Here is a 27,287-nt window from a genome sequence, read left to right on the forward strand (position 1 = left end):
AAATAAAGGCCTCATATGATATTTAGAAGTTAACATAAAATTTTATAACTAAATTTTAAATTTTATATACGAGTACAAAAATATTAATGCCAACTAAATTGAAATAAAATTTAAAAAATTTCAACATTTTACAGATACAATACTAATACAAAACTAATCGACAGAAAACTTATATGTGCTTTCCTAGATGCAAAATCATCAATGACCTCTTCAAAATTAATATTGTCAATCCATTTAATCTTTCTTGTGACATTGAAGACCTTAGGTAGGTTTTCAATCATTTTAAATTTGAGAAACTCATTTGCGCATATGTCACATGTGTATATAGTCAATAGAAGCAAATAAGCAATAGAAACCGTTGGGTAGCAATATGCAACTTTGACAAACTCAAGAATCTTGATTGCTGACATCAACTTGTCTGGCAAAGTCATCTGTAACACTTTTAATTCATAAAAAAAAAATCATTTAAATCTACCTCCGACACATTGTTATGAGAAAAAGGAATTGCAAAATTATTACAACATTCTAGTAATTGATTATTATCTAATGACTTCAAATTTTTTTTTTTTTTGAATCATATAAGAATCCAAAAATATTTTCAGATGTCTTTAATTGCTCTAATCTAGTATTCAATGAAGCAATTGCCATATCCACAACAATTAAATAATAATAATTAACTCTAAAGGATTCCTCGGGTGATTGCATATGTCCAACGTTATATGTTGTTTCTGTAGTAGTGTTGGCTTGAGTAATGAGAAAATATCTTTCCTTTCTTTCATCTTTCCTCGCTGAGCTCTACAACATGGTATTAGAGCCCTCAAAGTAAGAGCTTCCTCTTTCTGCTTCAATGGCTGTTTGGCTCCAATTAATTGCTATAAAACAATAGTAATTCGGGCCCTAAATTACTAGCAATAATAATATATAATCACAATTGCAACACAAGTGTAAAACTCAAATAATATTATATTAAAGATTATGAGAACTAGGTACAAATGTTCATAAATGCTTTTACCCAAAAATCTCTAAAATAAATTAGCCACACATGACTAATATGCAATACATAGAAATAATAAAGAGTTTGCAAATAATCAAAGTAAGTAGAAGAATAAACCAAGTGATTCTCTCAAATCTCCCTAGTTTTTCTTCTTGCTTCTCAAGACAACTTGTAGCTCTCACTGTACAAGAAAAACCGTGATTCACGACGAAAAAATTCCATTGCAAAAACGCAAAATTTCTTTGCGGATCGCGTGTTGCGACGGAATTTTGCATTTTCCCGTCAGAATTCATTCCATAGCTTCCAGACTTGTCGTATTTCATTTCGCGACGAAAATAATCTGTCGCGAGTGGTGGTGACGGAAAATGGCAACGGGATTTTTCGTCGTGAAGTTGGCGACAGAAATCATTCCGTAGCAGTTTTTGCAACAGAAATGTTTTCTTCCGTCGCTATTGCATTAAAAATATTCTATCGCAAAACTCATATTTAGTCGCCTATTGTTGTCATGAAATATAACGACGAAAATAATTGTCGTTGCAGTTTCGTCGCTAACCTTTCCGTTGCAAATTTTTGTATTATATTAATTAGCCAATACAGTGCTGCCGGAAGGAAATTGCCCCAACCATGTGCTTTTGCTAATGAAACAAAATTATGTATTAAGTTAATGAATGTCAACTATGCACATGATATTTTAGCCTTTAATATATATAATATATATAATAATGAGCTATTATATTTTAGCCTCACTTCTTCCATAGGGCATTTCATATATATCAAATGAGCGCCATGTTCCAACAGATCTGTTTGGCGTGGAACAATACAAAATCCTTAGCACCAACAAGCTAAGCTATCTGGTTGTTGTGATAGGCTGAAGAGAGACTACTGGGATTTCTTAATGCTGCTTTAATTTAGGTAATCTTCTTTTTCTTCTTCTTCTTCAGCCGCCATCTGTAAATATTTATTAAAAAAATTAATTAGTTTTTAAAAATTAATTTCCTATTTCCAAGCTCACCCTTATTCATGAACCTCATCTACAATCCCTTTGCTACTCTTTTTTTTTAATGCTACTGGCTCTATTACAATATAGTATCTGTTCATATACTTTCTCAACCTACTGAAACACAAAGAACCAATAACGCCTCCACTGAGGCTTGAACTTACAATCTTCCAAATGGAAGTCCAACCCGGGTACCATTAGACCACATAGTCCTGGCCAATCCCTTGCTACTTAATTTTTCTTAAAGCTAAATTTTGAAACATTAACCAAATTAGTTGTTCCTATTTTGGATCTAGCTGGAGCTGGCTTCGATAAACACAAAACAGAGAGAGAAAAGAAGACAAATTTGAGCGGTAAGATTCCCGCTTAACATTTTAATATGATCGAAGTACTAAAAGCCATTATAATGCTGCCATTATATTTTACAATTAAAAATATAATGCTTCGGTCTTGCAATTATTTCACTTGGAGTCATTATGCAATTTTCAGTTGAAAGCCTTAAGCCTTTTTGGACTGGTGCTTTGAAATATAACACTATTTTTATTTCGATTTTTATTTATTACCAAATATAAAGACTCATTCTATTTAAACGCATTATCATTCATTGAGTATTTGATTCCTATTACCATTACGATTTCAATGTTTGAACCAAACGCACCCTTCATGTATTGTGCTTAAAATTGTTAGAAGCTTCAATCTATGAGGGACTAAAAATGTCACTTTGATTAAATCTGAGAGTTCAAAAATTAACATGCGTATAATTTAGGAACGGAGTCTGTACTTATGGTATAACTCAATAACCAAAAATATAATTTTTCCTACATATAATTATATTTAAGTATTATGACCCCCAAAGTCCAAACTAATATCTAAACCAAAAGAGTTAAATTATTTGTAAGGTTAATTAAAGGAAAAAAAATGCAATTTTAGTCTCTCAATTGTTCTTTGCTAGCGGTTTTAATCCCTAACTTTTTGCCGTTGCAATAATATATATATACACCACTAACGTAACTCTTCAAAAAAGTTGCATTTTTAACTCTTGGAGTGCCAAGCACCTTGTTAATGGCACCTCTATGGCTCCCCTTGAGGGAAGGTCACAGGATCAAACCCTGATGGTGGGGTATTGACTCTTTGAGCTGTAATAGATAGAGAAAGTATAGAACAGATACTACCTTGTAATAGAGTCAACAGTATTAAATTTTTTTTTATTATCTTTGTTCTTTATAACATTTTCAGTTTTGGCATTTCATATGCAAAATAGAGATTTGACAATTTTCTTGCCTAAAATTTTTGTTTTCAGATCAATTGTGTCACATCATTCCTATTTTCTTTACACGATCCCATTAAAATATGCTTTTATTTTACAAATGAAATATTGAGACTAAAGAAAATTATAATAAAAGAAGAAATGACATTAAAAAGTACTAAAATAATTATGTACTAAATATAATGACTTTGCGTACGAAGATGCAGCTCGATAGGAATTAGGCTTTAACCCTTTTAGCTAACCTTAACTGAACCCAATCTCATCCTTCTCGTTCGATCCAATTCCATAGGCCCTAGCTACTTTCTTTCCTTCCTCAACCAAGTGAGTGAAAGGCGTGGCAAGAGAGCAAGTTCGACTCGGCTCTCGCTCTCAAGACTGGCGAACATAGCAAGGAGACTTTTCAATGAGCCCCAGGGTCGTCTAAAATGATAATAGAATTTAATTGTTTTGTTGTTCTAGGGGTTCATCAAACTGCAACTAATTTTTTGAAGAGTTTAGAGTGTATATTACAACGACATGCAAAAAGTTAAGGACTAATAAAACCGCTAGAAAGGAAAAATTAAGAGACTAAAATTGCATAGTTTCTTTAATTAGAATAATAGGACATAATTATTGTGGATCACACTTGTGTGAGACCGTCACACGAATCCTTATTCGTGAGACGGGGTTGGGTCGAGTCGAATTATTGCAAATGTCATACTTATATGCTCAAATGTCATACTAATCAAGAATAAAATTTTTGTTAACTTATAAGGGAAAATGTAATACTTTTGAGGAAAAATGTAATACTTTTGTATTTTGATATAAAAGTATTATATTTTCCACCAAAAGTATTACATTTTCAGTAATAAATAATGTTGGCAAGTGCTCTTCACTTTTAAGAGAAAATATAATACTTTTGAGGAAAAATGTAATACTTTTAAATCGAAATATAAAGTATTACATTTACCCTTATAAATAACTACATTTTTATTCTTGATTAGTATTACATTTGAGCATATAAGTATGACATTTGTGCGTATAAGTATTACATTTTCATATTGACTTGACCCGACCCACGCTCACGGTGAGACGGCCTCACACAAGTTTTTGCTAATTATTATAGGGTACGAATATTTGATATTAAATTATCAAAACTTAAATTTTTGAATATAATTGTGAGGTTCGGATTCTTTTCACAATAAGCCTTCAAAAAAAGAAAAAAAGACTAACCTACTACGGTGCTAATTTTAAAATCATCCAATGGTTTGTTTAGACTTTAGCGTTGTATCACATACATCTTTCATTTCTTTTAAGTACTGCTCTGATCATCTTACCACATAGACAGACGCAAATGGCTTATGCTGCTGTAACTTCGCTTAAAGGAACACTCCATCTACACTTCTTGCAATCACAACCACGCTTCCCTCTTCAATACAAACAACAAATAGTTTCTCTCCACGAAAATCTTGGTTTCATCCAACAAGTTCTTGAGAAATCTGAGATCGCCTATGGCAATGATAATTCGGCGATGAAAGATTTAGAGGCTCAGATGAGAGATGTAGCGTTCAAAGCTGAAGAAAGGATTGAGATGGAGTTGACTACCATTTATCTAGCAAAGGGTTGGACGAAGCGTCTTGCTTGCCTCCTCAGGCTTCATGGAATCTTCATTCAAGCTGTAATACAGACTGATTACCTCAAGAGCAAGTTGATTAAAATTAGTAAAAAGCAGCTTGCAAAGGGTCCATCACAAGGTGTAAGGATGCGACAAAGAGGACTACTCCATGGTTCAACATCATCACAACCTGATCTAGAACGCGAGAATAATATTACTGCGAGTAAATTTTACAAAAATGCTTCAATAAAGTTCAACAATGGAATGGTCGGATGCAACGAGGAGTTCAATACAATAATGGATAAGCTCACCCGGCAATCTGCACAGCCGCTACAAGTTGTATCAATTGTAGGCATGGGAGGAATTGGCAAGACCACTTTAGCTCGGAAACTCTATGAAGATTCATCAATTACTTCTCATTTTGACAAACGAGCATGGGTTACTGTATCTCAACAGTATAACGTGGAACAAATGCTCCAATGCCTTATTGATTGTGTTAATGCAGCATCAAATGACAACTTGGCAGACAGTCTGCGTAAACACTTGTTGGGTCAAAGATATTTGATAGTGATAGATGATATATGGAGCTCTACTGCTTGGGATAGCGTGCAAAGATGCTTTCCAGATGATAATAATGGAAGTCGTATACTATTGACTTCTTGGCACAGGGAGGTGGCTGAATATGCAAGTTCATGTAACTCTATCATTAACATGCCTTTCTTAGATGCCGATAAAAGTTGGAATCTCTTCTGCAATGTGTTTGGTCAAACGAAATTTCTTTCAATGTTTGAGCAAATTGGTAAAGACATAGTGAAGAAATGTAATGGATTACCTCTAGCTATTACTGTAATAGCTAGTCTTCTCTCCAAGACAGAGGTGGCAGTGGAGAAGTGGAATAATGTTGCAAAAAATGTGAGTGGATATGTAATTGGTGATTTTAATGATGCATGTTCCAGAATATTATATTTGAGTTACAACCAATTACCACACCACTTAAAAGCTTGTTTTCTATACTTTGGAGTTTTTCAAGAAGACTATGAGATGCCTGTAAAGAAGTTGGTTAGGTTGTGGGCGGCAGAGGGATTTTTGAGGGCAGAGGAGCATCGAAATATGGAGGAGGTGGCCATGGAATGCTTGCAAGATCTTGTTGATAGAAGTCTTGTTTTTGTTAGCAAACAGAGCTACAATGGGAAAATGAAGACAATAAGAATACATGACTTGTTGCGTGATTTGTGTTTGAGAGAAGCTCGACATGAAAATCTCTTGAATGTTATTATTGGAGATGAAAAATTTCCATTTTTCGAGAAGAAAATCTCTTGTCGTTGGATAAGTGCTGCATCAAGCAGGTTTCATCTACTTCCTTTGACAAAGTGCTTTCACAAATCACATTCCTTTCACTGTCCTTTTTCTTATTTCCATACAAGTTCGGAACGTCTATTTTCACGCTTCAAACTACTAAGAGTAGTAGACATAGCATGTCTACTTTGCTTTGGATATAAGCTACCAAATGAGCTTGCAAATCTTATTCATTTGAGATACTTAGCTTTGAGGTATTCAACAATGAATCCCCCCAAATATATTTATTTTGAGCTCTTTGAGAATTGGAATTTGCAAAGCTTTATTGTTTATAACCATGAAGAGACAGACAATTTCTTTGAGGCATCTGGAAGTTTGAAAATGCCACTATTAAGTAATTTATACATTGAATTGATTATTTCATTAGGAACTTTGCCAGTTGTTCATAGAAACTTAGAGAGATTATCTTGGTTGGACCCTAAGCTGTGTACAGAGGATCTGTTTACAAGGATTCCAAATTAAAAAAAATTGGAGATTAAGGGTAGATACGAGGAAGACAATTTAGATTGTTTTTATAATTTTGTGCACTTGGGGCAGCTTGAGAAGCTAAGCATCAGAATGTGGCATATTAATCTCAACCGTATTCCATGTAGCGGCATCTCATGGGCAACTAGTTTTCTACCAAATCTTAAGAAGCTCAAATTCTTCAAGACTAGTTTGGTATGGAGTGATATGAGGCTTATTGGTATGTTGCCCGAATCTAGAGGTTCTAAAACTGAAAGATGCTATTGATAGGAAAGACAGAATGTGGGAGCCATCTGAGGAAGGGTTCCGTCAATTGAAAAGATTGGTAATTGAAAATGAATATTTGGAACGTTGGAATGCCGTGGGTGACAATTTCCCTAGGCTAGAATGCTTAGAGTTACGTACATGCGACCATTTGCTAGAGATCCCTAGTGGTTTTGCCGATATCATCACACTAGCACTGATTCAGTTAAACTGCTGTTGGGATTCCGTTCTGACTTCCGCAAAGTTGATTCAAGAAGAGCAATACAGCAACTATGGAAAAGCCCTCCTTGTTCGTTCGGAAAATATTATGGTCTCTTTCTATCCCTCTAATATATGAGTGATCATTTAACATGCACTTACTTCATGCTACTTGATTAATTCTTCATCGCCATCATATATATCTGAACTGATCTGTTTCCTCTCACTTCTATCTCATATTTCCTTACCTATCTAACTGCTGTGTATTCACCTTTTCTTTTTTACTTAACTTATCGATTGCAGACGAAGCCTGTAAACAACAAAGAGGAACAATGGGATGGGGAGGAAGAGAGTGATCTTTTGCAGGATTAGGCAGGTATTTGGCAGAATATATACTCTGTTGCAAATCACACTATTATAAATTTTAGTAAACTGCAATGGTTTCTACCTCTCAGAAGAATACTCTGCTGTCAATGTTTTTTCAATTATACCATGTGATGCTCTTTTTGGTTGCAGCAGTTTACTAACCATTTTTGCGTAACAGAGTGGTGAAGAGAGAGCAAATGGAGCAACTGTACTATTATCCATCAACGCAACAAGAATGATTAATTAAAAGAGAAAATTTCAATTTTGGTTCTATAACTATGGGGTCTTATTAATTGCAGTTCACGAGTTTTAAAACTGTCAATTTAGTTCCTTAATTATTCAATTTTTCTCCATTTCAGTGACACCGATCAAATTGCCTAGGGGAATTTTTAGCGAAGAGATCCGCAGGGGACAATGAGAAATATCATCAAAGGAAAATAAGTATAGAGAGAGCATAAGATCTGTTCCATTTGATTTATTAGCCTTGTGGGCCTTTCTAATGTGAAAAACGACCATTAATTAGATTGAAGAAAGTCACCACCGGCCTTCGCCTCTGGATTTCAGTCAATTCAACCTTAGTCAAAATTTGTGTTGAATAAAGTTACAGTGAGTACGTCATAAAATGTTTTTGATCGAAGAAGTTTAAGCTTGAAGATTTACTGACACGTGGTGCGATATTGCAATTAAGGCAAAGGAAACCCAAAAAGTGGAGTTAATTAAATTGGTTCTCGATATGAGTATTAAGCTAAAAACTAACTTAAGAAAGAAGAAGTGAATTCCTGATTCAAGATGAGAATAAGGGAGAAGATGGATGAAGATGAAGAAGGAAGAAGAAGATAGAAAGACCAAAATGCCCTTTTGATTAAATTTAATGTGACCAATTAAAATTTTTCTGTGAGTTTTAACGGAAAAATTGGCCATAGTGATTGAAATTGAGAAAAAATGAATAATTAAGGTACTAAATTTATAGTTTTAAAATTCATAAACTGCAATTAACAAGATCCTAATAGTCATAGGACTTAAAGTGAAATTTTCTCTTAATTAAAATTTACACAACTTCATTAAATTTTCTTAAATTTTTTAGCAAAAAAAAAAAATGTAATTTTTGTATTCTACATTGGTATTACGTAGTAAGAGGCTAAGAGCTAAGAGGCCTAAACAAGTCAAGTATTAGTACAAATTACAAAGTTTTAGAACATCCTAGATAATCCATAACACAAAATCATTACAAAGTTGAAAAACTACAAATGTCAAAATCAAATAGAAATGTATTATTATTATTATTATTATTATTATTATTATTATTATTATTATTATTATTATTATTATTATTATTATTTTTTAGAGGAGGGCCTCTAAATTCCTAATCCACCTCGAGAGCTTTCTATATATAAATACGAAGTAAAATGTGAATAAAATATTATTCAATGAATTTAGTGAAAAAGGTAGTGACTTAATCACTTTATCATTTTTCATCAAAGAAAACATTAATGTGAATACCTGTTTTTTCACAAATTTGTCCAACCAATGCAATCTTCACATTTTTTTTTACCACAACGCAATCAGAGGCTATGATTCTATGCTGGTTATTTAGCACTTATTTAAACAATCGACACTCGATATGCATAAATTCACCATAAGAAGTTTCTGAACAAGATAATGGATGTTCTCTAGCTTTGGTTATGAAGGAATGATGCTGATGGAGAATGTGTAATAAACAAGCTGAAGCTAAAGATGAAACAAGGCTGAAGCTGAAGAAGGGATAACAGAAATAACTGCCAAGGGCTTTTTGGTCTTTTCGCATTCTTTCATTCTGTTATAACTGCTTTCTTCCCTTATAAAAGGAGCAGTCCTTCTTTCTTTCTGGTGTAACAACGACAGTACAATTCAGTGCTTCTTTTCCTCTCCATGTGTTCAATGCTCAACTTCACATTTCACCATCTCATCTCTTGATTTTGACATGGTATCAGATCGGCCCCATAGCTACGCCGCCGCCGTGATCATGGATCGAGAGGCAAATGCAGCAAACCCTGCCGGAAACACAGCAGGGACTTCAACTCCGGTTAGGCAAGTTCCAGTGAACCAAAGTCCGGTGCACAGAGTAGACGAGCTGGATGATCCAATGTACCTCCATGCAACTGAGAATCCTAACACGATTCTTGTCTCTCCTCCTTTGTCTGAACAGAACTATGCGACTTGGAGCAGGTCTATGAAGATCGCTTTAGGCGTGAAGAATAAATTTGGCTTTGTAGATGGATCGATTGTCTGTCCAGCTCACACGGATCCTAGGTATAGCTCTTGGAAGAGATGTAATGACATCGTATGTGCATGGATCCTTCGATCTCTCAATCCGTCCATTGCTGAAAGTATGCTATACTTTGAGATAGCAGAAGGAATCTGGAATGCCTTGAAGAAGAGGTACTCCTAGGCAGATCCTCACAAAATCGCTGAGATCCAGAATGAAATCTACAAGAATATGCAAGGTAATTCCTCAGTTAATGAGTACTTTATTAAATGTAATGCACTATGGGAACAACTGAAAGCTGTGAGACCTTTGCCTGTCTGTGAATGCTTACCTAGATGCAATTGCACTATTATGAGCAAAATTAAGAAGGATAAGGAGGATGATCAAGTGATCAGGTTCTTAGAAGGCTTAAGTGATGAATTTGAAGCCATAAAAGCTGGTGTTCTGGTGATGGAACCTCTTCCAAATATGGAAAATGTCCTAAATATGGCCTTAAAGTTAGAAAGGAAAATCAATAGTTCAAGTAGCTATAAGAACTCAGAGATTGTCCAGTCCAATGCTGTTCAAAATTAGACAGCAGATGAGCAGAATGTTGTAGCTATGGTTAATTCAAATAACAAGAAGAAGTTCAGTGGTTTTGGAGGAAAGAGTGTAGCCAAGTGTACATATTGTGGAATGAATGGGCACACTGTGGATAAATGCTTTAAGAAGCATGGATATCCTCATGGATGGATACCTGGTTTCAAATCAAGGGGTAAACAGAATCATGATAGCCAGAACAATCAAAACTTCTCTGTCAACCCAGTCAGTGATATTGGAATGACAGCTGATCAATTTCAGAGGCTGGTTTCCCTTCTGCAAGGGCAAACTCAAGGGAGTCAGACCAATCCAGCTTCTACCAGTGCTGCTATCACAGTGAGCAAGGCTGGAATGAAGCCAGATTTCATCACCATGCCTAATAACTCTGAGGAAGGCAGGTTTATCTCTAAACCCCATATTAATTCTGTTTTGAATTGCTCAGATATGTGGATCTTGGATTCAGGAGCAACTGATCATATCACATGCTCTTTGGAATACCTTGAGAACTGCCATAAAACTCTTGACATATTTGTTAAGTTACCAAATGGAGAAGATGTACAAGTCACACATGTGGGGGAAGTCAAGTTATTCCCCAACTTGTTGCTGAAAAATGTTCTCTGCATTCCCTCTTTCACTTTCAACATAATTTCTGCCACCAAGTTGACAAAACAAAATGATTGCACTCTTGTCATGAATGCTAATACTTGTGATATTCAGGGACTACATGGGATAGTGGATGGTTTTGCTAGGACCAAAGGAGGACTTTACTTGCTTGAACACCCTCCTGCCAGGAGAAGACAGCATGATAACTCTGAAAAATACTGTAATATCCTTACCTTGCAAATGTGGCATAATAGGTTGGGACATTACCCCATCAATAAAATTCAGAACCTTAGTGGTGTTGAACTTGTGCAATCTCATAAATACACTGATTTTGTTTGTGATATATGTCATCTTGCCAAGCAAAAGAGATCAGTTTTCCCTGCTAGTAATACAAGAGCTGAAAAATGCTTTGATTTGATTCACTTAGATGTATGGGGGCCTTTTGCTGCTGCCTCTTTCAAAAGAGAGCATTATTTCCTAACCATTGTTGATGACCACAGCAGGTTCACTTGGATACATTTGATGAAAAACAAGTCAGAGGTCAAGGGCCTATTCCAGAATTCCTGTTCCTATGTTGATACTCAATTCTCAGTAAAAATCAAAACAGTGAGGTCTGATAATGGGACTGAATTTTCCATGGATTCTTTCTTTAATGAGAAGGGAATTGTACACCAGAAATCATGTGTTTACACACCACAACAAAATGGCACTGCAGAAAGAAAACACCAACACATCTTGAATGTTGCAAGGGCTCTCAAGTTTCAGTCAGGTGTTCCTTTGGGTTTCTGGGGGCATTGTGTCCTCCATGCTTCTTACCTGATCAACAGATTACCCACACAAGTGAATGATGGGAAAACTCCTTATGAGCTTCTATACAGTAAAGCTGTGAATTATAGTCATTTAAGAAGCTTTGGCTGCTTGTGTTTTGGTAGCACCATTCCCCAAGGAAGACATAAGATGATGCCAAGAGCAAGGAAGTGTATATTTCTGGGATTCCCAGCCAATGTAAAAGGTTATGTTCTATATGATATTTCTGACAAATGTACATTCATTTCCAGAGATGTTGCCTTTTATGAGAATGTGTATCCCTTCAAGGATAGGGTATCAGAAAGCTTCCATAATCAGGGGTTAAATCCAGCTTTACCCTTGATCCCTATTGATGCAGATGTTGACTCAATTGCCACACATAGCCTCCCTTTCACACATCCAACAGATGTTGAGCAAGATTCCATGTATGTAGAAGATTTACAACATACTGGATCCAGAGTTAGTCCTGAGCTACCTAATACAGACAGGTCCACAACAGATCATGTTGATAGTTCTGGGGATGGAACAGAAGTATACCCTCAGAGGGAAAGTTCCAATCAGCCAGAGCCCAGGAGATCAGGAAGGGTAAGGAACATCCCTGCAAGACTTCAAGATTACTATTGTCAGTCCCTGACTCAGGTCAGTTCACAAAAAAGAACTTCTCCACACAATCTAAACAATGTCATCTCATATGATGACCTGCCCCTAAGCCACAGATTATGTGCATCATCCATCCTAACTGCAAATGAACCACACTCTTATAATGAAGCAGTTAAAGATGAATCATGGAGGAAAGCTATGCAGACTGAGATAGAGACCTTAGTTGCCAACAAGACTTGGATATTGACAGATTTGCCTGCTGGAAAAATTCCTATTGGATGCAAGTGGGTCTTTAAGATAAAGCATAAAGCAGATGGCTCAATAGAAAGGTATAAAGCTAGACTTGTGGCCAAGGGATACACTCAACAAATGGGGATAGATTACACTGAGACTTTCTCACCTGTTGCAAGGATGACTACAATTAGAACCTTTCTAGCTGTGGCCATTGCAAGGGGCTGGGACATTCAACAATTGGATATAAACAATGCTTTCCTTCATGGTGATCTAGAGGAAGAAGTATATATGGTGTTACCTCCTGGCTTTCACAGTGATAAACCAAGACAAGTGTGTAAGCTACTAAGATCCTTGTATGGGTTGAAGCAGGCCAGTAGACAGTGGAATGCTAAGTTGACAAAGGCTTTGATTGACAATGGCTATTCTCAGTCCACTTCTGATCCTTCCCTGTTCACAAAAACCTCAGGCAGCTCTTTCACTGCTATTCTCATTTATGTTGATGATATTTTGGTGGCTGGGACTGACTCTTCTCAGATCAATGCTCTCAAACAATTCTTGGATACATCCTTCAAAATCAAAGATCTTGGATGTCTGAACTACTTTCTGGGTATTGAGGCCTTCAGGACTACTAATGGAGTCAGTCTGTTTCAGATGAAGTATACCTTGGACATCCTAAGGGGGAATGGATTCCTGGATGTTAAACCAGCAAGGAGCCCAGCCACCACAGGAATTAAGCTCACCAGTACAGAGGGTGATCCACTTGATAGTCCTGAAATTTACAGGAGGTTAGTTGGCAAACTTCTGTATCTAACTAATACCAGGCCAGACATCTCACATTCTGTTCAACAACTTAGCCAATTTGTTTATAAGCCTACTTCCATTCACCTCACTGCTGCACACAGGGTGCTTAGATACCTAAAGGGTTCACCAGGAAAGGGCTTATACTATTAGAAAGAATCCAAGCTGAAGCTGCTAGGGTTTTCAGACTCTGATTGGGCAAATTGTCCAGAGTCTAGGAAGTCCATTAGTGGCTATTGTGTCTACCTTGGAAGCAACTTGATTTCATGGAAGACTAAAAAGCAGGCCACTGTCTCAAGGTCCTCATCAGAGGCTGAATATAGGGCCTTGGCCTCAACTGTGTGTGAGATCCAATGGCTCCACTACCTCCTAGCTGACTTGCAGGTTATCTTTGATATTCCCACCTCTTTGTTTTGTGACAATCATTCAGCAGTTGCCATCGGGGAAAACCATGTTTTCCATGAACGAACGAAGCATATAGAAATTGATTGCCACATTGTCAAACAAAAGGTTAATGAGGGGTTGATTAAACTTCTACCAATTCCCTCTCAGAAGCAGCTAGCTGATGGCTTTACAAAGACTCTGCCAGCTCCAGTCTTTGATGCCTTCCAACTTAAGCTTGGTCTTCAGGATGTTCACACTCCAAGCTTACGGGGGGGGGGGGGGGGTGATGGAGAATGTGTAATAGACAAGCTGAAGCTGAAGATGAAACAAGGCTGAAGCTGAAGAAGGGATAACAGAAATAACTGCCAAGGGCTTTTTGGTCTTTTCTCTTTCTTTCATTCTGTTATAACTGCTTTCTTCCCTTATAAAAGGAGCAGTCCTTCTTTCTTTCTGGTGTAACAACGACAGTACAATTGCTTCTTTTCCTCTCCATGTATTCAATGCTCAACTTCACATTTCACCATCTCATCTATTGATTTTGACAGATGCATCAATTTTAACCAATACTAAATTCAATTTGTTCCTGCCCATGAATAATGAAGAATTTTTAAGTGATATATAGAGTTGGTAATTAAGGTGATTAGCATCAATTTGAACCCATGCTAATTACACTTCAATTTGAAGATCCATCAATTATTTCTCATTTTGACATGCGAGCATTGATTATTGTATCTCAAGACTATAACATGGGACAAATGCTGAAATGCCAGCTTATTGGTTGTGTTATTGGAGCAAGTGATGAACTACAAGAAGAAAGCTAAGCTATGACCAAGACCAATTAGCAGAAAGTTTGTATAAGCATTTCAAAGATTAGAGATATTTGATAGTCATAGATGATATGATAATATATGGAGCACTACTGTTTGGGATAATGTGCAAATTAAAGATGCTTTTCAAGATGATAATAATGGGAGTCGTATACTATTGACTACTCGAATAAGAGAGGTTGCTGAATATGCTAGCTCAGGAAGCTATCCCCTAAACATGTTGTGTTTGTTAGATGTGGAAGAAAGTTGGAATCTCTACTGCAAAGTATTTGGTAAAATGGAGTTTCTTTTTGCGTTTGAACACATTAGTAGAGACATAGTGAAGAAATGTAAATGGCTTCCTTTAGATATTATTGTAGTAGCTAGTCTTCTCTCCAACACAGAGGCAGTGGTGAAAAAGCTGAAGAATGTTGCATTGAATATAATGTAAGTAGGTTTGAAATTGGTGATTTTCAAGAATACTATCTTTGAGTCACAACCATTTACCACACCCCTTGAAAGCCTAGCTTACTTTTTATATTTTGGAGTTTTTCCAGAAGACTGCGAGATCCCGGTGAAGAAGTTGGTTAGGTTGTGGATGGCCGAAGGATTTTTTAAGGCAGTGAAGCATTGGAATCTAGAGGAAGTGGCTATGGAGTACTTGCAAGATCTTAGCTTGTTGATAAAGTCTTGTTATAGTTAGCAAACAGAGCTATACTGAGAAAATAAAGACAATAAGAATACATGATCTCTTGTTAGAGTTGTGTATGAGAGAAGCTCGACATGAAAATCTCTTGAATTTCATTGTTAATGATTATCATGATGGTTGTTGGACTTGAAAATCTTCCTTTATACAAGAGAAATCACATCACCTGTTCTAAAAACCATGTCAATGGATAAGTATTAGACCAAGATGTTTCAATAATATACTCATATCCAAATGCTTCAGTAAATCCCATTCTTTTGATTTTACTGATTTCATCACCAAGGTATTTTCACACTTCAAACTACTAAGAGCAATAGACATGGAAGTTAAATTATGCAAGGGTGGAGTTAAGGTACTAATGGCATGTTTGGTTCGCGGAATAGGCCTGAAATGGAATATTTAGCTTTGTCCACGAGAGAATATTTTAACCCTCTTAATCTAAAGCCTTTTGAGCTTTGGAATATGCAAAACTTTATCATTCATGGATGTGGTATCTTGGATTCTTCTCATGTATGTAGAATTTGAAAAATGCCACTGTTAAGCAATTTTTTTCTTGGCATAATTTTATCATTAGAAACTTCAGAGGTTGTTCATAGAAACTTAGAAAGAATATTTTAGTTGGGCCCTGAGTGCTGTATGTACAAAAGGGTCTCTTCATAATGATTCTGAATTTAAAAAATATGGGTTTTTGGGTAGATTCTATTCCCCTCATTATTTTCTCTCCTAACATGACATTATTTGATTATCTAGTATTTTCAGTCGTGCGATGCACATAATAAATTTGTTATAATATTTTAAGAAAATTTGGATGGATATATACAATTATATAAATTATAACTTCAAATATTATATAGTGCAATTGAAGAAATGGGTTTGATCGGTTATGTTTTATGATGTTATCCTTGCTTGAATTCGAGAAATAATTGCTCAAATTATAGCCAATGTGTAGATGTATGCATATGGTGCTGAAACTTTGGAGATTTTATATATCAGTATTTAGGATTTGTATAAATTGGGCAAATTTGGCCGTTATCGAGCAACTCAGATATAGAAATCAATTGTTATCCTAATTAATTTGTATGGAAGATATATTTTGTGTGTAGATATATACCAATTTTTCCATCTTCGCATAAAAAGAAAACATAATATCACTGGTTAGAATTACAAATTATTGAAAACTTCTTTGTAGACCACATGGGTAGTAACAACAAAATATTTTAATAATATTTAGATCAATATACAATTCTACAGATATTAGTATAATTGACTAATAATTATTTTCACACTACATGTACTATGAATTTTGGTCAACTTCAACACCTTACAACTGTTCCAAAGATAAAATGAATTTATGGATGATGCTACAATATCTTGTCTTGTACCTTTGGGCACTACTAGCAATATTTGACGAAAATCACCACCTAACACAATAGTTTTACCACCGAAAGTTCTTTTTACACTGCAGAGGTTTACAAAGCGCAACAAATCTTTGCATGGTTCTATCTAGCGCTTCAAAGCAAAGTTTGTGAATATTATAGACTTTCCCTTCCTTCAAGTGTTTGTTGAGTTTTTCGACAAATTCTTTGGGAATTTGTAAATGGATGCAAATTCCCTGAGAAAATCACCTGTAAATTTTGTAAATGGTAGGATTTTTCTTTTTTAATGGTAACCTTATTATTATTATTATTATTATTATTATTGTTGTTGTTGTTGTTGTTGTTGTTGTTGTTGTTGTTTTGTTTTTTTACTCATTAATTAGTATATGTCCGCAGTCCGATTATGAAGGAAGTCTAAAAACGCCCACCATGGGGCTCAAACCAACGAACACAATGAGCTAGACGGTCTTGTTTTTACTCATTAATTAGTATATGTCCGCAGTCCGATTATGAAGGAAGTCTAAAAACGCCCACCATGGGGCTCAAACCAACGAACACAATGAGCTAGACGGTCTTGTCTTGTTTGACATTATTATTTTGCCGACGTTAGGGTGAGGAAAAAGATAATCCTTGATGGATAGGGGAATTGAACCCGACGTGAATCAAACACGCAACCTTCTAATCTAGAGTCAGACGCGCTACCATTGCACCACAGATCCACTATTTAATAATTTGAATCTTATATCCTTTTATACCTTGTTGTTTTTATATTTAGAATTAATCCCATTTTAGTTAGTTCCATAATTACAATGACATATTCATTTTAAATAATTAAAAAACAAATTAAATATGATCAAATTAATAATTGATAACTAAATGTAAAAAATACTATGGTAATCAATCATATGATTAAAAGTAAAATTCAATTTTTAAGTTAGACTTCGTCTTGATCTAAAACAAATAGAAAACTTCTTCTATGAAAGAGCAAGTAGTTTCATCTTTGAAATTTGAGATGAAGCAACAAGCTTCATCTCTTATCTTTGTTGCTTCATTTGAGATACTTAGCTTTGTCCCAAAGTGCATTTGAAGATGAAGGCCCTCTTAAACTAAAGCTCTTTGAGCATTGGAATATGCAAAGTTTTATTGTCCGTGGATTTTAGTGTTACGTTGGATTCCTCTGAGGCATTTGGAATTTGGAAAGTGCCACGGTTAAGAAATTTTTATGCGGACATAATTCCTTTTACATTAGAGGCTTCGAAGGTTGTTCGTAGAAACATAGACACTATAACTTGGTTGCGTCCGAAGTGTTGTACAGAGGATCTTTTTACAAGGATTCCGAATTTTTAAAAAATTAGGAATTCAAAGATAAATGCATTTTGAATATGAAAATTCATATGGTTTTCTATAATTTTGTGCACTTGGGGCAGCTTGAGAAACTAAGCATCAAATGGTGTGATCTCAAACTGCCCTATAGTGACATTTCATGGGCAACTAGTTTTCTACCAAATCTAAAGAAGCTCAAATTCATCATGACTTGATCGTCATGGAGTGATATGAGGATTATTGATATGTTGCCGAATCTAAAGAAGCTCAAACGGCGTGTGACTGTTTCACATTTCATGCAACTTAAATTCTTCACAGCAAAACCAATGTGTAGTAAGGTGGTGTGTCCCCAATGAAGGTGGTATGTCCCAGGGGACCTTTATCACGGCTGTGAGTATACCTTGGATAGGAGTCTACTCTTCCAAAGTGGCGGAGGCAGTGGCCATTTGGGAGGTGCTCAGTTGGCTGAAGACGAGGTATCAAGGAAAGCTTCAAGTGGAAACAGATGCATTGTCGGTGGTTCGAGGCCTATCAAATGACAATGACGAGTCCTCATTTTATCTTGTCTTAGCTGACATAAAATCACTGTTAAATTGTTTTTCACACACTTTCGCGTCTTTTGTTAAGCGATCAACGAATCGTATTGTACATGTGTTGGCTCAGAGTCAATTTTTCAGTCTGATCGTAGAGAATGGTTTTTGTAGTTGTTGTGGGTTTGTTGGTGTAATGAATTTGGGTGAATACATAGTGTGTTGCATCATAAAGTATATATTATGGTTTGTGGTTGAATATAATTGTGGTATAAATTTGGTGTTATTTCTTCATCTCATCTCAACTCATTTTTCCATCTAAAAGCAGAGAGTGGACGGCGTGGATTAATTAGTAGATAGGAGTTTTCTATCTTTAAGTACTCCACTTTCGCTGCATGCCTTAATCACATGACAAGCTGAGAGTTGGAATTGAATTATATTAATTAGCCACTATTTTTTTTTTTTTGGTGGAAACCACACATTGTGGTCCGGGTCTTTCCCTGTCCGTTTAACGGTCCAGGTCCACCCGATTTGCTCCAAGAGGCACAGAAGCTGGCCCAAAGGGAATCGTCACTTGTGAGAATCGAATTCGGGTTATCTTGAAATTCTCTCCCACAAAGAGAGCTCATTTATTAATTAGCCACTATGCTCTGCTGCCAGAAGGGAATTGCCCCAACCATGTTTTTGTTTTTTGTTTTTTTTTGTTTTTTTTTTTTTTTGTTTTTGTTTTTTTGTTTTTGTTTTTTTTTTTTGGTAATCAATGTCAATTATGTACTGTGCATATGGTGGGCATAATATAATAAGAGTTAATACCCAGTCCTCGACTATAGTGGTTTTTCTCAATTTCGTCCTAAACGACTTTTGTGACCTAATATTGTCCCAGACTTTTGTGTTTTGCTCAATTTAGTCCTCCATTTGTTATTCCGTCAAATTGGTGTTAAATAAAGGGACAATTCAGTAATGTCAATATTAATCTCTCTTTACTTTCAACCTGTGAAGTGCGAAATTCCTCTTTCTTGTACAAATTACACTCAGAATTACTCCCGGACTTGCAAATCAAATTTTATATTCGCAGTTTTAGGAGTAATTCTGGGAGTAATTCGCAAAAAAAAAAAAAGGATTTCACAATCCACATGTCTATGAGTAAAGAGATGCCAATATTGAATTTACTGAATTGTTTATTTATTTAACACCAAATGGATAGCATAACAAATGTGGGACTAAATTGAGCAAAAACACAAAAGTCTAGGACTAAATTGAGTAAAAACACAAAACTCTGGGACTACATTAAGTCACCAAAGTTATTTAAGACAAAATTGAGAAAAACTACTATAGTCGAGAACGATTTTGGGTATTAACTCAATATAATAATGAGCTATTTAAATTGATCCCTCTTCTTATATTATTAAATTGCACCTACCTGAATTCTCAACATGGGAATTTCATATCAACTCTTATCTTCTTATTAATTTATTCCAACAGATCTGTTTGCCGTCAGAACAATAGCAGCAACAAGCTAAGGACTACTGTTTTCTTCAAGCTAAGGACTCAATTACCGCCATGTGGAGATAAGCTTAGCTATCTGCTTGTGCTGATAGGCTGAAGAGAGACTACTGGGATTTCTTAATGCTGCTTTAGGTAATCTTCTTCCAGTTCTTATTTATATCAAAGAATCATACTCTTATGGCGATTGAAACAATTTATCAAACACATAACCCACAAAGTTGATCTTCTTTCAATCCTGTTTTTTCAAAGTCAGATTGAAATTGTGAGTATGTAGTATGTCTAATTGTGTGTCCTATTCTTATAGCTACACACAGTTCCAAAGATTCTCAAGCATAATTCAATCCTAAATGATACAAGAGATCAAATTATAACATACTCACAACAACAACCTTAGCTAATTCAATACATACTCTTTTTATGCAATTGAAATCATAGAAGCATCTATAATAAGAGCAAGCTTAATCCAAATCTTTGAAAAAATATTAATGAAATAAAAAATGACTGATTTCTAAGGTTGAATTAAACACTAACAAATGTAAATATTTTTTTAAAAATTAATTATTTTTAAAAATTAATTATTTTTTAAAAATTATTTTCCTATTTTGAAGCTCACCATTATTCACGTGTATTCATGAATTGAACATAATCTACAATCCCTACTTAATTTTTCTTAAAGCGAATTTTTGAAACATTAACCTGATTAACTGTTCCTATTTTGGATCTAGTGGAACTCCCTTCGATAAACACAAAACAGAGAGAGAGAAAAGACAAATTTGAGCTGTAAGATTCCCACTTAATTTTAAACAATTTCGTCTCATGTTGTCATTATCTTTCTCTAATATTTAATTGCATATTACTCGCAATTAGTGTTACAAGTTACAGAAAACCACATAAATTTTAATATGAAGTACTAAAAGTCAATATAATGCTGTCATTTTTTCAATTACAAATATAATGCTTCGGTCTTGCCATTATTTCACTTAGAGCCATTATATAATTGAATTGTCAGTTGAAAGCCTTTTGGATTGGTGCTTTGAAGTATACCACTATTTTAATTTCAATTTCTATTTATAACCAAACACAAAGACTCATTCTACTTAAACTAACTCATTATCATTACTAAATATTTGATTCTTATTAACATTTTGATTCTAATGTTTGAACCAATTCCAAATGCACTCTCAGTGTTGTGCTTAACATTGTTAGAAGCTTCACTCTATGAGTGACTAAAAACCCCACTTTAGTCAAAATTTAGAGGTCAAAGATGGACATACGTATAATTTAGGGACGTCGGACGGACTCTATCCTTAGGGTATAACATAACTCTGCTCTACAATAAAAAATGTAATTATATTTCTCCTAGGTACATATAATTATATTTAAATATTATATATAACCAGTTAACCACCAAATTAACTAATTATCTGAGAATAAGCCTAGAAAAAAACAAACTGCTAACCCACTACGGCTAAAATAATTTTAAAATCATGGTTGTTTAGACTCTCTAAATTGCATTACATCTTTCATTTCTTCTTTGTTCTGCTCTGATCAGCTACCGCATAGACGACAGACGCAAATGGCTTATGCTGCTGTAACTTCTCTTAAAGGAACACTCCATCTACACTTCTTGCAATCACAACCACGATTGCCTCTTCAAGACAACCAAGAAATACTTAATTCTCTCCATAAAAATCTTGGTGTCCTCCAAGAAGTTCTTGAGAAATCTGAGATCGCCTATAATAATTCGGCGATGAAAGATTTAGAGGCAGAGATGAGAGATGTAGTGTCCGAAGCTGAAGAAAGGATTGAGATGGAATTGACTAGCATATATCTTCAATCAAGCAGTATAGAGAAGGATGGCCTCCTCAGGCTTCACGAAATCTTCGAGCAAGCAGTAAAACAGACTGATGACCTCAAGATGGAGTTGATTAAGATTAAAAGTGAAAAGCAGCTTGCAAAGGGTCCATCAATCACTGGTGTTTCACTCATTGGTTCAACATCATCGCCGCCTGCTGATCAAGAACGCGAGAATAATATTATTGTGAGTAAATTTTCCAAAAGCGCTTCAAAGTTTGACAGTAGAATGGTTGGATGCGACGAGGAGTTTAAGACGATAATGAATCTGCTCACTCGACAATCAACGAAGAAGCTACAAGTTGTATCAATTGTTGGCATGGGAGGAATAGGCAAGACCACTTTAGCTCGGAAAGTCTATGAAGATCCATCAATTACTTATCACTTTTACATGCGAGCATGGGTTACAGTATCTCAAGAATATAAGCGGCGACAAATGCTCCAATGCCTTGTTGGTTGTGTTAGTGCATCAAGTGATGAACAAAGAAACAATGACGACGAAGGCCAATTAGCAGACCGTCTACGTAAACACTTGAAGGGTCAAAGATATTTGATAGTGATGGATGATATATGGAGCACTACTGCTTGGGATAGTGTGCAAGGATGCTTTCCAGATGATAATAATGGAAGTTGTATACTATTGACTTCTCGGCTCAGGGAGGTGGTTGCTGGTAAATGTGCTCCTAGTTCAAGTAACTCTATCATTAACATGCCTTAGCTTTCTTAGATGCCAATGAAAGTTGGAATCTCTACTGCAATGTGTTTGGTAAAACAGAATTTCTTTTGGTGTTTGAGCAAATTGGTAGAGCCATAGTGAAGAAATGTAAAGGATTACCTCTAGCTATTACTTTAGTAGCTAGTCTTCTCTCCAAGACAGAGGAGAAGGTGGAAAAGTGGAAGAATGTTGAAGAAAGTGTAATTGGTGATTCTAATGAAGCATATTCAAGTGTACTATCTTTGAGTTACAACCAATTACCACACCCCTCTAAAGCTTGCTTTCTATATTTTGGAGTTTTTCCAGAAGATTATGAAATCTCTGCAAAGAAGTTAGTTAGGTTGTGGGCAGCAGAGGGATTTTTCGAGGCAATGAACAATAAGAATCTGGAGAAAGTGGCCATGGAATGCTTGCAAGATCTTGTTGATAGAAGTCTTGTTCTTGTTGGCAAACAGAGCTACAATGGCAAAATCAAGACAATTAGGATGCATGATCTCTTGCGAGACTTGTGCTTAAGAGAAGCTCGATGTGAAAATCTCTTGTATGTCATTGGAAATGATTATCATGGTGCTGTTGCTAGACCAGTAAAACTTCCATTTAACAAGAGGAAATCACATCACTTGTTTTCAGAAACTTGTCCTTGGATAAGTATTAAACCTGGATGTTACAATATTCAAATTACATCTAAGTGCTTTGAGAAATTCCATTCCTTACACTCTGTTGATTATATTGATTTAAGCATTAAGGTGCTTTGTCAATTCAAACTATTAAGAGTAGTAGACATCAAACTTGGATTCTGGAACTTTGAAGGTAAGATGCTATATATGGCAAATCTTGTTCACTTGAGATACTTAGCTTTGTCCTTAAGTGAAAAAGTAGGCCCTCTTAATCTAAGGCTCTTTGAGCATTGGAATATGCAAAGTTTTATTGTCCGTGGATGTAGTGTTATATTGGATTCCTCTAATGCATCTGCAATTTGGAAAATGCCACTGTTAAGGAAAATTTATGTTGACGGAATTCATTTTACGTTAGAGGCTTCAGAGGTTGTTCATAGAAACATAGAGACTATATCTTGGTTGCGTCCGAAGTGTTGTACAAAGGATCTTTTTACAACGATTCCGAATTTAAAAAAATTGGGAATTCAAGGTGAAATTATATTTGTTAAAAATGAAAATTCAGATGGTTTCTATAATTTTGTGCACTTGGGGCAGCTTGAGAAACTAAGCATCAAAAGGTGGAATCTCAAACTTCAGTATAGCGGCATCCCATGGGCAACTAGTTTTCTACCAAATCTTAAGAAGCTCAAATTCTTTGAGACTAGGTTTCCATGGAGTGATATGAGGCTTATTGGTATGTTGCAGAATCTAGAAGTTCTAAAATTGATACGTGCTTGTAAAGGCAGAGTGTGGGAGACATCTGAGGGAGGGTTCCGTCATTTGAAAAGGTTGGTAATTGAAAGCTGGAATTTGGAAGATTGGAATGTTGAGGATGATCATTTCCCTGTGCTTCAACATTTAGAGTTAACTGGTTGCAGTTCGTTGCAAGAGATCCCTATTGTGCTTGCCAATATCACCACATTTGCATTAATTCATTTAAATAAATGTCAGCATTCTGTTTTGGCTTCCGCAGAGCGTATTCAAGATGAGAAGCAAAGCTATGGAAATGAAGCCTTCGTTGTTCGTTTCAAAAATATTTTGGTCTCTTTCTATCCCTTCATTGTATCTCTGATCGTTTTACATTTCATGCTATTTAAATTCTTTGCTCAAGATAGCAATTCCTTTGCAATCAATAATTATCTGTATCTCATATTTCCTTACCTATATAAATGCGTGCTCACCTGCTTTCTTTTAATAACTAAATTTATTGTTTCCAGCATTGATAAAAGTAAACATCTCAAAGGAAGGATTGGATGAATAAGCTAGGGCAGCCTGGGCAGGTATGTTGCATTTGCAAACAACTGTTTATTTTGTTTTGTCCTTTTTCTTTTCCTTTAAAGGAAAATCATGCTTATTAGCTTGCTTTCATTTTTTATTTGGCGGTTTCAGTTTTTTTTCTTTTAAAGTTTAATCCTTTTTTATTTGTAAAATAATTATCTAATTGTTATTGAAATTTAAATTTCATTCATAATTATTGGTCCTAGTCTGTCATGCTTACTATTAATTGATAAATTGATAAATTACTTATTTTCTTTAGTTTTTTTTAATTATTTTAAATTTGCCATGCCTTTATTGCTTTCTGCCTTCAGGTGATGAGGAGTAAGACAATTATATTCATTGTTTTGGAATTCGTTACGGGTGGAGAGCTGCTCAACAAAATTTTATGCCATTCTTCCCTTTTTGTGTGGTTCTTGCGGTTCAAAAAGTGAAAACCAAGCACAGTTTGCTCATTTCTCATGGTTTATTATTATTAAATAAGTCTGTTGTATTTGAACACACCAGTTTTTTTGTTTTGTTCTTATCAAAGAAATATCACGCTTAGCTTGCTTTCATTTTTTTGGCGATTTCAGTATTGTTTATATCCCATCCCATCCCCAAGCAATTTATATCGTGGACCAGGATCTGTTAGACAAATTAGATATGTGGAGTGGCTGATAATAAGGGAGTGAGGAAACGAGATCTTTAGGCGTGTAAGAACTTTCTATAAGTTTTAATTCTCCCTCATATAAAACAACAAGGTTCAAGATTTAATTTTATGGGATACAAAGAAGATGAATGAAATTGTTAAGTTGTTTTGTTTAAAAACTTCCTCTAGAAATGTAGAACTGCAAAATATCTCCAAATGTGTTACTTTCAGATGTTTCTCCAAATACTTATAGATGCAAAATATAACTATTTGGAGAAGTTACATGGAAGTTACTGCAGTTTAAAAACTTAGGATATGTCTTAAATGATATATAGACAGGAGAAATATAATTACATAAACCATATATTTGTAGTTTATGTACTGCCTACAATTTTATGGAGTAATAATATATATATATATATATATATATATATATATATATATATATATATATATATATATATATATATATATATATATATATAGACTTGAGTTCAAATGAGGACGGGTGTATTATAGAGGGCTGTGAGGACTAATATGACGTGTGCTATTAGTTTGTATGTCGTGTGCATGGCCGAATGTAGTCGTGTGCATAGATTTGTTAATTAATAGAGCCTGAGTTCGAAACCTGATATTTACATGTATTCTTGTGTGCCATTGTGTATTAAGTTGTGTGCTCCAATATTGGTCCCCACAGTCATATATATATATATATATATATATATATATATATATATATATAGACACACACACAGTATTATTATTATTATTATTTTAACAAATATGACGACGGTTTTAGTATAAAATTGACCGTCGTATTATTATTTTTAAAAAACTTGAATAAAAAATTTATTATTTATAAAATGTCGGTTTTTCGTATCTTTTTTAAATTTTAAAAAACGTTTTGTAATTATTAATGATGTCAATTTTTTTAATAAAATCAACTTTAAAACATTGAGTTAATAATATCTGAGGTTATTCGAGTATAGTGGTTTTGTCACGTTTAGTCTTAAACTTTCAAATTGACCATCTGTGGTCCTTCCACTCCTTCGACTTTCAAATTTAACCATTCATGGTCCAAGTTAACCATCCATGGTCCTTCAAGTTTCTAAATTTAATCAGTCGTGATCCTCTTGAAAGGATCATGGTTGGTTAAAATTTAATAGTTGAAGGACCACATGTGGTTAACTTGGATCACAGAATGGTTAAATTTGAAAGTCGAAGGATCACATATTGTCAATTTGAAAGTTTAGGACTAATTAAACGTGGCAAAATTATTATGCTCGGAGGAACTCACATGGTATTAACTCTTAAAACATTTTTTTATTTAATGTTTTAATGGCGGTTTCTTAGTTGGTGTGTCTTTTTTTCTTTGGCTTCAATATTGATCATAGTTGGTGAAAGATTGATTTGGTGCGTCTTTTTTTTTTTTTTTTTTTTTTTTTTTTTTTTTAAAGAAAAGGGGAATCTCTTATTCATTCATCTGTGTTTCATCATACAACCACAATACCTCTATACCTCTATATATAGTGTACAAACATAACGGAAGATATAATGGAGACATAAATACAGGAACCGTTACAACCGTTACAACCGTTATATAATCTATAATAATGTCCACATAATGATATATTTATAACACTCCCCTTGGACATTATTTGTCCACGACCTTGCCTCGTTAAAAACTTGCTATGAAAACCCTATGGGAAAAACCTAGACAAGAAAAGAGTACAATAGAAAATACATTCATGCCTCATTAAAAACTTCACTAGGAAAACCACATGGGAAAAACCTAGTTGAAGAAAAGAGTACATGATATAAAAACATATATTGGTTGCCTCATTAAAAACCTTAACTTAAAAAAACCCTGTGGGAAAAACTTAGTTAAGGGAAAAAGAGTACAACCATAAGCCTTCAGGGCATAATCTGCATAATCTTCAGGATTTTGGAGTTTGTCCATTTAAGCAATTATTTTTCAACTTTTTCCCATTGTCATATTATATCATACTCATGCCTCGTTAAAAATCTCATTATTAAAACCCAGTGGGAAAAAATTAGTTGAGGAAAAGAGTGCATGATGTATGTGTTGTTAGTCATCAATCTTTAGGATTGATTCATGTAAAATTATACTCCCCCTCAAGATAACAATTTTGATGTC

General features: G+C 34.9%; 2 protein-coding genes across 2 annotated transcripts; both read left to right on the plus strand.

Annotated features, from left to right (window-relative positions):
- Nucleotides 1–1,862: 1,862 nt before the first annotated feature.
- On the plus strand, nucleotides 1,863–24,446 carry LOC109174422 (putative late blight resistance protein homolog R1A-10). Its single transcript, XM_019323658.1, has 5 exons — nucleotides 1,863–1,906; nucleotides 4,555–5,071; nucleotides 21,551–22,544; nucleotides 22,628–24,264; nucleotides 24,441–24,446. Exons 2-5 carry the CDS (start codon nucleotides 4,592–4,594, stop codon nucleotides 24,444–24,446), a joined length of 3,117 nt encoding a protein of 1,038 aa, XP_019179203.1. The 5' UTR covers nucleotides 1,863–1,906; nucleotides 4,555–4,591.
- Nucleotides 6,931–7,562, plus strand: LOC109174613 (putative late blight resistance protein homolog R1A-3). Its single transcript, XM_019323857.1, has 2 exons — nucleotides 6,931–7,247; nucleotides 7,439–7,562. The coding sequence occupies exons 1-2, from the start codon at nucleotides 6,954–6,956 to the stop codon at nucleotides 7,505–7,507; spliced, it is 363 nt and encodes a 120-aa protein (XP_019179402.1). The 5' UTR covers nucleotides 6,931–6,953; the 3' UTR covers nucleotides 7,508–7,562.
- Nucleotides 24,447–27,287: the final 2,841 nt, after the last annotated feature.

The sequence above is a fragment of the Ipomoea nil genome, unplaced genomic scaffold (genome assembly GCF_001879475.1).
Source record: "Ipomoea nil cultivar Tokyo-kokei standard unplaced genomic scaffold, Asagao_1.1 scaffold0642, whole genome shotgun sequence".
NCBI lineage: Eukaryota > Viridiplantae > Streptophyta > Magnoliopsida > Solanales > Convolvulaceae > Ipomoea > Ipomoea nil.

Coding starts and splice junctions, on each gene's coding strand:
- LOC109174422 (XM_019323658.1), top strand. CDS start 4,592: ATGGCTTATGCTGCTGTAACTTCGCTTAAAGGAACACTCCATCTACAC. Junction 5,072..21,550: donor AACGCGAGAATAATATTACT/GCGAGTAAATTT, acceptor TGCTCTGATCAG/CTACCGCATAGACGACAGAC. Junction 22,545..22,627: donor TAAATGTGCTCCTAGTTCAA/GTAACTCTATCA, acceptor TTGGTAAAACAG/AATTTCTTTTGGTGTTTGAG.
- LOC109174613 (XM_019323857.1), top strand. CDS start 6,954: ATGTGGGAGCCATCTGAGGAAGGGTTCCGTCAATTGAAAAGATTGGTA. Junction 7,248..7,438: donor TTCGTTCGGAAAATATTATG/GTCTCTTTCTAT, acceptor TATCGATTGCAG/ACGAAGCCTGTAAACAACAA.